Genomic DNA, 11,733 nt, shown 5'->3' with positions numbered 1-11,733 from the left:
TTATTTCCACAAACTACCTGATATCCTGGCAAGGCTTCCAAGTTGCACAGTTTCGAAAGTCTTGGTGGGAGAGAGGCGTATACTCAGAACACAGTGTGAATGGTGCCCCCTAGCGTTGTGAAATGGTCCTCTCGTTAGCCTTCCAATAGAGAACTTTCTGCTTAGCGAGCCAGGCTTGGTGTGTCTGTTGCTTGCACCCAAGACCTCTGGCCATGCCCTGCTGCATTCTTTGTAAGGGCTGCATAGTATTCCATTCTATGTAGGTGTCATATTTCATTTCAGCGCCCCTTATTGGAGGATTCTGGGTAATTTACAGCTCTTTGACATTCCACAGACAGACACAATGACATGCTTCTTAGAACCTATTTTCCAGCCCTTGTAACCTCATCTCTGACTCTCCCTACCCCCACAGGCTCACAGTTGGGTGGGGAGTGACCTCATCCACAGGCTCACATGGTGGCTGTGATCCTCTGCCTGTTTGATCAAGGCAGGATTGGCCAAACGTTTAGAATAGCAGGGAGCTCAGTGGGCCAGGAAGGGAGTGACAGATGATTCTGGGAAGGCAGGTGTGTTTGGGCAGCCAGCCTGGGCCCCTCATGCCCAGACCCCTCCCCTCCCCGTGTTGGGCTTCATCATCTCAGTTCAGCATGGGAGGAAGCATCTGCACAGCCTCTGATGCCTTGAGGGACCAGTGACTTCTGTGTCCCCCTCCCAGGGGCACCTGCACTTTAAAAGAAGCCTGGAAGGAAGGGAGTAAGGCTCACCCACAGGGCACACCGTTCACGGTGGGATTTCAGGCAGCCAGGGTCACATACCTGAACAGAGACCATCCTATGTTCCAGGGATGGTGATGGGCTCTTTATCCTATACGATCCCATGTCATTCTTATGGCAACATTGTGAGGTTGGTATCACCAGTTCCATTTCACTGAAAAGGCAACTGAGGCCAGAGAGGGGAAGAGATGTTCCCAAAGCCATTCTGGGAGCACATCTATGTCCAGGGCTCTTTCCACTTTATCCGTAACGGGGAGAATGTTTGGAGTGAAATTGGGAGGCTTTCCCCTGACTTAGTACCAGCAGCCGAAAGGCAGAGGTCTGGGAGAAGAGAGGAGACAGGGGGAAGGTCTGGGGTGAGTGCTCTCAATTCAGCTGCTTTCCAGAAGCTTGCGAGTCCATGGCATTGATTGGAAGCCAACAGGCCAGAAGCTGACTAAGTTACAGGTTGTAATAGCAGGGCAAGTCCAACGTTGGCCAACAGTTGGGTTTCCCATGCCTGAAAGTAATCCTCAGGCTCTACTGCACCTATGGGAGTAGCTGGGTAGAAGCATAGTGATGGAGAAAACCTGTGGCTTTGTGCTCCCCTGTTGTGATGCAAGCCTAGATGTATCCAGAGTCCAGTATGTGATCCTCAAACCCCCACAGAATTGCAAGAGTGTGTATTTCCCATGTATCCCCATTGTGAAAGATCAAAGGAGGCTGACCTCACAAAAAACCCATTTGTGAGCACAAGCCTCTGTTGCCCTGGACCATGGATAAGAGATCACCTGCCCGTTCACCCTTAGGGAGAGCATCTACCTGACATTTCTAACTTCAACACCTTCTTCCATCACTTTAACAATTTTGTACGAGGGAGCTGTGATGCAAGACTTCAAATTAGGATTCAATATGACGCGTTGCCTTGACATATGGTAAGATAGGAGGAGACCTGGAATGTCCTAACCTCAGGGTCCCCTATCCACTCTGCTCCCACTGATAAGATCTTCTAGCTAAACAACCCCCTTATCAAGGACCAGGCGCGGTTCCTGCTTACCTCTGAGTAACGCCTTTCAGTTCCCTGCTAGCTCGTGGAATTATTTCAACAAGCCAATCACATCCTCATATGGGAACCAGGGAACATCCCGCCCTCTTGACACTACTAACCCTGCCTCCCACGACCCTTGGTTGCTCACTCTGTCCCCAAGTGCAACCTCACGTGGTCCTGTGTGGTGTGTGGTGTTCTCCCTCGAGCTGAGAACCGATAAACTGCTGTTGATCTCATCCAGTCAGTGCTGGGGATCATGTGTTTGGCTGTCCTCATACCCTAGGGTAGGAGTCACTCCCTCACCAATGGGGTCTCCCTGAGAAGTGCTTTTACCCCGGTTCCTTTTGATCAGGGTCCTGGAAGTGAGGGTTGCTTGAGAATGGAGAGCAGGAGGCCACATCCTAAAGAGTCTTGGGTTTGAACTTCAGCTCTGCCATCGAATGGCTGATTGACTACAGGCAAGCCCTGTATCTCTCTCATCCTTGATATTGGTTAAGCGTCAGTTGCAAAACCAGGAGTCACTCTAGCTAGCGTAAGCAGAAAGCTATTTATTATCATGAATTTGTATCCTATAAAATCGCTTGAAGGGCTGGAGAAGGAGGCTGTAAATTGAGGTTCTGGGATAAATTCCCCCCCACCCCCCAACACATCCCGAGTCATGTTGCCTTGGCCACAGTTCAGGAATGCTGTTCTGCTACGGTCTGTGCCCTGCGTTTGGCTTCCTTCCAGACTAAGTTCTGGTTGGACACTTTAGAGAATGAACCTGATTGGTGAAACTCAAATCACATCCAGAACCACAGCTCTGGGAGTGGGGTGGAGTGTTGGCCTCATAATTGTGGCTTTTAATTTTCCAGCCTCTGGTCTATATAGAGATACAGCAAAAAGGTTGAAACGGATGTTAGTAAGTCAATCCATAGATTCTGCTACAGCCTCTGCTCTCCATCTCTGAAATGGTTTGCTGGGATCCTCCCTGTTTGCTGGGATCTCTGGGTGGGTTGGAAATGGATGAGGGGTTGCTGCCTAGAGTCAAGCCCAAACTTGTACCATAGTCAGAGGCTCTCTGGAGATTATCTATATAAGTGATTTTCAACCCTATAGACCCTGATGCCTTTTTTATTTTAGTCATATCCCCTTTACTAATCTGAAATGAAATTAATATCTAATATAACTTTGCTATACATGCAATATCAAAAACAGGTTAATATGGTGTCCTGACTGTAATTATAGGAATGAAATAAAAGCAAAGGAAAAGTTGTAGTAAAGTGATATGTACCCCAATATTTAAACGTTCCATCAGGGCTACTGTAATGATGTAATCAAGCTATTCATAGGGAATATACACTGAAGTCCTCATGTATAAATGAATGTGATGTATACAACTTGCTCTCAATGGTCAGAATAAACCATTATCTTTCACACACACGTGGAAGAAAGAGAATGATAAACATGGCAAAACATTAACATTTGGTGTATCTGGGTGAAAGGAATATGATGATAATTCTTTGTACTATTCTTCCAATTTTTTCTATACGCTTGACATTATTTCAAAGTGACAAGTATAATAACATGTTAGGATGTTGAATTTCTCAGTGTGCTAAAGAACCTTGTAAATGGATAGGGTACATCCCAGGAGTTTAAGGGTAGTTCAAGAACCAGAAATTATCAATGTGATTAAGTAAATTAAAAGTTTAAAGAAAAAAATTCAAATGAATCTTTAAATTGATTCATAAAAATCATTCCATATTGCTCTATGTTCATTCATGATAAAAATACACACTATGCTAGGAACAAAAGAGAATACTCTTCACCTGATGAAGGGTATTTACAAATACCTACAGCAAGTTTTCTTTAATTTTATTTATTTATTTATTTATGGCTGTGTTGGGTCTTCGTTTCTGTGCGAGGGCTTTCTCTAGTTGTGGCAAGTGGGGACCACTTTTCATCGCGGCGCGCGGGCCTCTCACTATCGCGGCCTCTCTTGTTGCGGAGCACAGGCTCCAGATGCGCAGGCTCAGTAGTTGTGGCTCACGGGCCTAGTTGCTCCGCAGCATGTGGGATCTTCCCAGACCAGGGCTTGAACCCGTGTCCGCTGCATTGGCAGGCAGATTCTCAACCACTGCGCCACCAGGGAAGCCCCTACAGCAAGTATTATACTCAGTGGTGAAACTCTAGAAGCAGCATCCTTAAAGTCAGTACAAGGCCAGACTGCCCTCTGTCACCACTCTGATTCAATATCAAATTAGTGATCGTAGGCCAATGCAATAAAACTGGACATAAAAATAAAGAGGAATAGGGGTGGGAAAAGAAGAGATGGAATGGTTAATGCTTACAGATAATATGAATGTCTTCAGATGAAATTCAAGAGAGTCATGGGTAAACTATTAAAATTCATGAGAAAATATATTGAGTTTGCAATTACAAAAGTCAGTATACAGGGCTTTCCTGGTGGTGCAGTGGTTAAGAATCCACCTGCCAATGCAGGGGACACAGCTACAGTCCCTGGTCTGGGAATCCCACATCCCATGGAGCGACTAAGCCCATGCACCACAACTAGTGTGCCTGAGCTCTAGAGTCGGGAGCCACACTACTGAGCCCATGTGCCACAACTACTGAAGCCCGCACGCCTAGAGCCCATGCTCTGCAACAAGAGAAGCCGCCGCAATGAGAAGCCCGCTCACCACAACGAAGAGTAGCCCCTTCTCGCCGCAACTAGAGAAAGCCCGCGCCCAGCAACAAAGATTCAAAGCAGGCAAATATAAAATAAATAAATTTATTTTAAAAAGTTAATATACAAAAAACCAGTTGCATGCTTACACACCAAAAACTATGAAATAAATTAAAGAGAGAAAAAGCTCCTATTCACAATAGTCATGAATTTTATTACTACCTAAAAATAAACCAAGAAAACGTTTGCAAGAATTACATGAAAAAATTAAAATTTATTATATGACTTGAAGAGGACTTGAATAGAGTGATGCTCAGTTTTTTATCTGTGAAGACTTAATATGGTAAATATTTTGGTTCCACTCAGTAATTTATAGCTTTGATGTAATTGTAATAGAAATCTCAACAGATTTTTTTGAGGACCTTGAGAAATTGATCCTAAAATTTATGTAGTAGAGGAAAAGTGCAAGAATAGCCAAAACAATTCTGAATAAGTAAAACAGAAAAGACTTGTGCTGCAAAGCACCAAGGTATGTAAAACGGAGATGTTAATGAAAAGAGTACCAAGGAAGACTGGTTTGAGAATAAATAAATTGAGTAATAATAGAACACAGAAACACATCCATCTATATACAAAAACTTGGTACAAAATAGATGTGGTTTTATAAATTAATAAGGGATCAGTGATACGGGGGAACAACTGGCATTCCATATTAGGAAAAAATGGAAACAAGATCCCTAATTCAAACCATTCACAATAAATAAATTCCAGATGGATTAATGACTTGAATGTGGAAGACAAAACTTGTGAAAATATTTAAACAAAATGGAAAGGATTGTGTAAGGATAGTTTGACGTAAAAAGTACAATCCAGGGCTTCCCTGGTGGCGCAGTGGTTGAGAGTCCGCCTGCCGATGCAGGGGACACAGGTTCGTGCCCCAGTCCGGGAAGATCCCACATGCCGCGGAGCGGCTGGGCCCGTGAGCCATGGCCGCTGGGCCTGCACGTCTGGAGCCTGTGCTCTGCAACGGGAGAGGCCCCAACAGTGAGAGGCCCGCGTACCGCAAAAAAAAAAAAAAGTACAATCCATAGAGGGACAGATGGGTAAAACTGACTCCATCAAAATAAAAATTTTTTTTTTTTTTTTTGGCCACGCCACACAGCTTTCGGGATCTCAGTTCCCCCATCAAGGATTGAACCCGGGCCACGGCAGTGAACGTGTCGAGTCCTAACCACTGGACCACCAGAGATTTCCCTATCCTTTTTAAAAGATGACACCAAACACAAAGTTTATGCTAACTGATGTTTCTCTCTGGAGCTCATTTATCATCTGGCACATGAATTGCACAAACTATAGATGTGAACCTCACAGGGGTTCTCTCCTCTGACCCCAGCTTTGGACTCACGGTACCTCTTGGCTGCTTTCCATGTCTAGGCAAGAAACATCAGTTCTTAGGCCGTCCCTGACCAACCTCACCCAAAGTATTTCCTCTTCCTCTCACCTTGTATGGTGGACCAAACTGGATGACTCATATTACCTACTTAATATATTGTTATGAGGTTTAAGGGTGATAAATCACGCAAAGTATTCAGCACTGTGCCTGAAACATAACAAATTCTCAGTAATTATTAGCTGTAATTATGTAAAGGAACATTTATTAAGTGGGAGAGTCAGGATTTGAAACCTGGTCAGTGTAATTCCAAAGTCTGTGATCTTTTAATGACATGTTTTCTCCCTCAAAGAAATCATAGTCTTGTGCGGAAACAAATCAATAGGCAAAGAAGTAGGTAAAGCGAGGCCCAGAGAAGAGCATCTGACATAAAGGATGTCGGCGACCCCCTACTCTCCCTTCCCCCAACACCAGTGGGTGGCAAGGCAGATGGCGTTTGTGAGTGAAAGAGAGAGAGCCAATCAGAGGCACGACTGAGTCTTACAGCCAAGAACCAGAGATGAGGTATGGTAGCCTTCCTTAAGAAGGAACAGCCACCAGTCTTTCTCCTGGTCTCTCTTCCTACCCTCGATCTTAAGAGGCCATCTTGTGAGCATAGCCAAGGCGGGCCTTGAGAATAGGAGAGCCTCTACCAGCAGTGCCCTCAGTCTGTGTGGGGCTGTTGAGTCATGGCAGTACCGGTTCTAGACGAGAACTTCACCTCGTAGTTTAACCCTCTCATTGTACAGATGGGGAAATTGAGGTTCAGAGAGCTGCAGTGTTCTGACCAAGGTCACACAGCAAGTCGGTGACAGAGGCTCTAGAATACAGAAGTAGATTACACAGACAGTCAGTTGGACTAAGGATCTTTCGAGATGTAATAAATAATCCGAGTTAGCAGAAGACTGGATAACTTTCTGTGAGCTCCGAGGTATGTGTGTGTGCGTACGTGCGTGCGCACACGCATGCGTGTGTATCAGAGAGAGACTGTTTTGTAATAATAATAATAATTATAATGGCTACCATTTTTAAGTGTCTACTATATCCCAGGCCTTGGGCCAGAGGCGCATTTACTCCCCATGACAATTATAAGGAGAAAAAGTATAATGGTGCCTGCTTTACAGAAACTGACACTAGAAGGTCTTCTGACTTGTCCAAGGCAACGGATAGTAAGTTGTGGTACCAAGGTTTGAATCCAGATTAGGTTAACACTAACATTCATACATTTGTCTACTACACTGTGTTGTATCTATGTGTCCCATTAACTTTTGTATCCCCAGGGCCTGGCACAGTGCCTCCAGGAGTGGGAGAACTAGGGGTGCATTGCCCAACGTCTCAGCTCAGAATCCAGGTCTAAATAGCATTTTTGCATTTGACCTTTTACCCTCCATCTCCACTAACAAGGCTAAGGAGCCTGGGGCCCCTACAATGCTCAGGGCTCAGATGGACACCTGAAATGGTTTCCTTATCAGCCTGGCGACATCTCCCAGGCCAGCCTCTCCTATTTCTTCTCTGGCCTTTACTCTGTTGGCCTAGCAGTCTTGCTCGGGACAGGAATGAGCCACTGTCTCTCCGGTATCAAGCTTCCTGGTCTCTGGCCAAGCTTCCTGCTTATGCCATTGAAGCTGGGAGGGGCCGAGGAAATGCTCGTGAGGCCACACCCACTAGGGAAGGTATAAATGGGGGCGGCTGGGCCAGCAGAGCCACCCCTGCCCTCACCATGACGTTCAGTGGTCTCTTCCCCTTCGTGCTTCTTGCCCTGGGAACCCTGGCACCTTGGGCTGTGGAAGGTGCTGGAAACGGTGAGTTGGAGTCACCCTGGTATGATCCTGGCTGCAGGGTCAGAGATGGGGGCTCGTAGTGGTGTGGGGATGGCCCCTTCTCTAGACTGTAATCTCTCAGCTTAGTTTCAGGAGACGTCCCTGGGGGTGTGTTCATGTCCATCTGGGCTCCAAGGTCTCTGTGCAAGCTTCTGAGCATCTGGAAATTCTTCTTTTACTCATCCATCTGTCAGCCCAGGTCTCACTGCCTTTCTATTCTTTTTCCTCTCTCTCTCTTTCTCTCTGCCTCATTTCCCGGTCAGTGGCTCTCCAGTCATCAGTCTGACTCTTGCTGGTTCTTTCCGTTAATCTCTGTTTTCCTGTCTTTGGCTCTAGCTCTTCACCTGCTCTGTCGGTTCTATTTATCTCTGTTTATTTCCCTCCATCTCCATCATGCTCAGCCTGCCTCTCTGCCTGTGTGGAGCCTTGCTTCTCCCTGGGGAAAGAAACCTTAGCTGGGAAGCCTATGCCTTCCTCCTGACCACGTGTGTGATTTCATCAAGCCTGTCACTCTTCATGGAGATCAGACAGGGACTTCACTTTGGACTTTGTGGATGGTCCCCTGAGTGAGGGTCACTCCTGGAAAGCGGTGCTTTGTCCAGGAGCCGTGATGGTTACTCAACACCCAGCCTCCTCCAAAACTCTTGAACTTCTCTTCCAAAGCTTTCAAGGCTGGAGACTGCCCTCCTAGAAAACCTGCCCAGTGCGTTATATATGAGAAACCCAAGTGCAACAATGACTGGCAGTGTCCAGAGAAGAAGAAATGTTGCCCTGATACTTGCGGGATCACATGCCTGGATCCTGTCAACATCTTGAACCCAGGTGAGGAGGTGGGAGAGCCACCAGCCATGCAGCATTGGACAACTGGCCACCTGCATTGACTGGGGGCCCAATGTCAGAAGAGAGCCAGAGCCTACCTTCAGGGGGTATCCCGGCCTCAGGAGGGATGTTGTGGTCATGGGGATGGGAGGCTCAGGCTGGGGCAGGGCCTGGGGCAGGGCCTGGGGTCCAGAAGCAGGGGGCTAGTATGGAAGGTACAAGGTTTCTAACCCATGTCTCTACTCTCATCAGTTGAGGAGAAGCCTGGGAAGTGTCCAGTGTTCCTCTACCGATGTCTGATGGTTAACCCCCCCAATAAATGTGAGACAGACAGCCAGTGCGTGGGTGAATTAAAGTGCTGCGAGGGCGCTTGTGGGAAAGAATGCTTGGCCCCTGTGAAAGGTAAGGAGGGGCTGGGGCAGGCTGACCTCCTTCCCCCCAGCTCTCTCAGTCTCAACCCTCTGGAGTTCCAGGCATATAAACAGGGGGACTCCTGATCTGGACCCCAAGGAAAGCCTCTGCCTGACTCCCTTGTCTTCCGAGAGCCCTGTTCCCCAGGCCTCAGGGCAAGGATTTCCATAGGATGGCTCATGGCTCTGATTATATCCCAGCCCTTCTGAATAAGGGCCCCAGGGCAAGTGACTCTGAGTCTCAGTTTCCTTATCTGTAAAATGGACATAATGAACTTGAAAGTGCATTGTCAAAAGCACTGTGCACTAAGTATGTATTATTAAGGTTACTTCCAAGATGTCTAGGGTCAAAGCCCAAGAGATCAGTGGATTTTGAGGATAATCTTGCTCAATGCTCCAACCTTAGAGTTTTCTAGTAAAATAGAGACTTGAAATCAGCCCCCTGATACCAAGACTCATACAACTGTATCAGCACCTTTTGCTATTTTCTCTATCTCAAGGGGATTCTTGGGGAGAGAATGTGGAGATGACTTGGCTGGTTCCTGTATTGAAGTCCTGATCTCATTTTCTCTCACAGCCTGATTCCTGCCACTTGGAAGTGGCTCTGGATTCCTACTCTGTGTGGTCTGGCAATTCCCTTCTACTCCCACGCTTGGGTCACTGGGGCACTCCGTGGTGAAGCCTTGGTCCTATCACCAATATCTTCTTTGCAGAAAGGCTTGGCACCCAGTAGGCTGCCAGCAAATACCTGTTGATTGGTCAATAAATAAATGAGCATATTTCTCTCTGTACATCCTGCTTCTGTGGTTCATTGGGGAATATCAGTTTGGTGGGAGATGATGGGGGAATGTCTGAATAAGAGGGCTCCCTCTTATAGATACGGAGTGGAAGGAAGAGGCTTAGGGGCTGGACAGACCAGAATTTACATCATGAGTCTGAAAAGCCTTGGCTCTGTGGTCTGGGACAAATGACTTTATCTCCTACATCTTAATCTCTTGACCTGCAAAGTGATGATAAAAATCAACTTCTCACAGTGTTTGGTGTTTGGAGCATTGGGGTATCCAATGCAAAATGAAGAGCAATGTTACAGGGCCATAGCAGGTTCTCAGAAAATGGTGGATACTTTCCTTCTGTGGTGATCATGAGCCTCTTTCATTTCTCTTCTCTCCCAAGACACTATTGCTTCTATCTTAAAATAAGTGTTGAGCAGAACAACGTGTACCCGATTATCAGTCCCAAGGGAGCACTCCAAAAACATATGCCTGTCCATTGTATACTGGTATCAGAGTCTCCAAGGAAAGCACAGCATGGATGAAACAATGCTTCACTTACACAGGATGCTTCTGTAGCGGGCTTCAATTTCCCATGGCTAGGGAGTCTCTCCTGGCACCTGATACCGGGCAATTTACATGTAGGCACTCCTCTCATGACACGGTAGAAGGACCCCATCCCTTCACCACTGAGGGCAGATACAGCAGTGGGGTTAACCAGATGCCAGAGGGCACACACACAAAACAAAGGAGCATGCGTTGAGCTTAAAACAGGGAAAGATATTTCCACTCATGACAATAAGCCTAGCACAGGTTGTATGGGCTCCTTATGTCTTGGTAAGTAAGTATTCCAGGTCCAAGGCCCATTCTTTTGTAGTGGGGGATGCATGCATGAGACTGCCTTTCCCAACACTAGGAGTAGTGTCATGGTAGGTCATTTTGATGACATGTTCTTGGCCAGAACCACAGGACAGTGATATTGTTCTTAACTCAGTGGCGTGGAAAGAATAACAAGAACCGGAATTCCGAGAGCTAGAGCCAAGTAGGGAACTTTGCTCTATGGATTCTAAAAGAAACAGAGAACTTAATTAGATTAATGATTAAAAAAAAGACAAAATAGGGCTTCCCTGGTGGCGCAGTGGTTGAGAGTCCGCCTGCCGATGCAGGGGACGCGGGTTCGTGCCCCGGTCCAGGAGGATCCCACATGCCGTGGAGCGGCTGGGCCTGTGAGCCATGGCCGCTGAGCCTGTGCATCCGGAGCCTGTGCTCCACAACAGGAGAGGCCACAACAGTGAGAGACCTGTGTACTGCAAAAAAAAAAAAAAAAGCCAAAATAAAATTGTAATTCATTCCTTTCCTGGAAAATGTCACTGGTCTAAGAAAATATTCCATACTATTTCAACCAATATTCCAAGAGTCACAACTGGATGTATTAAGTTAACCATTTCAGAGGTGAGGGAAAAGGGGAAGAGCTGTTTAATTCATTTTTTTTTTGTTTAATTCATTTTATGAGCCATTCAATTCATTTTAATTTCATTCATTTTATTTTATTCATTTTAGCCACCCTCCAAGTTGACTCCCAATCATCCCCATCTCTTGGTGTTCACACCCTTGCACGGCCCCCTCCCACCTTTTTGCAAAGTTGGTCTGTGTGACCAATAAAATATTGCAGAGTGACAGATCTTTATGCCCTTATGAAATTAGATCATTAAAAGAGATTAGCTTCCATTTGGGGAGGTTGTGCTCTCCCCGATCATTTGCTCAAGCAGAACCCAGCTGCTATGTTGTGAGGACGCTCAGCCTTTTGTGGAGTGGCCCCCAGGGTGAGGAACTAACGCCTCTGGCCAACAGCCTGTGTGGAGCTGAGGCCCTCCGACAATCACGTGAGAGACTTGGAAGTAGATTTTTCAGTCTCAGTCTAGTCTTGTCCTGGCAAACAGCTTGATTATAACCTGTGAGAGACCCCAGGCCAGAACCACCAGGCCAAGCTGTTCCTGGATTTTTTTTTTTCTGTTACCAA

General features: G+C 46.4%; 1 protein-coding gene across 1 annotated transcript; it reads left to right on the top strand.

Annotated features, from left to right (window-relative positions):
* Positions 1-7,586: 7,586 nt before the first annotated feature.
* LOC111184447 (antileukoproteinase) lies at positions 7,587-9,734 on the top strand. The gene is made up of 4 exons (XM_030762852.2): positions 7,587-7,696; positions 8,378-8,536; positions 8,786-8,935; positions 9,521-9,734. Exons 1-4 carry the CDS (start codon positions 7,615-7,617, stop codon positions 9,523-9,525), a joined length of 396 nt encoding a protein of 131 aa, XP_030618712.1. The 5' UTR covers positions 7,587-7,614; the 3' UTR covers positions 9,526-9,734.
* Positions 9,735-11,733: the final 1,999 nt, after the last annotated feature.

The sequence above is a fragment of the Delphinapterus leucas genome, chromosome 15 (genome assembly GCF_059928025.1).
Source record: "Delphinapterus leucas isolate spDelLeu-1000000601 "Yukka" chromosome 15, BTC_Dleu_Yukka2, whole genome shotgun sequence".
Classification (NCBI taxonomy): domain Eukaryota; kingdom Metazoa; phylum Chordata; class Mammalia; order Artiodactyla; family Monodontidae; genus Delphinapterus; species Delphinapterus leucas.
Note: the sequence above shows the minus strand (reverse complement) of the source record. Positions and strands in the feature narration are given on the sequence as shown.

Excerpts from the sequence above, each read along its gene's own strand:
- LOC111184447 (XM_030762852.2), top strand. The coding sequence starts at position 7,615 with ATGACGTTCAGTGGTCTCTTCCCCTTCGTGCTTCTTGCCCTGGGAACC. Across the intron at positions 7,697-8,377 it reads TGTGGAAGGTGCTGGAAACG|CTTTCAAGGCTGGAGACTGC; the intron begins GTGAGTTGGAGT and ends TCTCTTCCAAAG. Across the intron at positions 8,537-8,785 it reads TGTCAACATCTTGAACCCAG|TTGAGGAGAAGCCTGGGAAG; the intron begins GTGAGGAGGTGG and ends TACTCTCATCAG.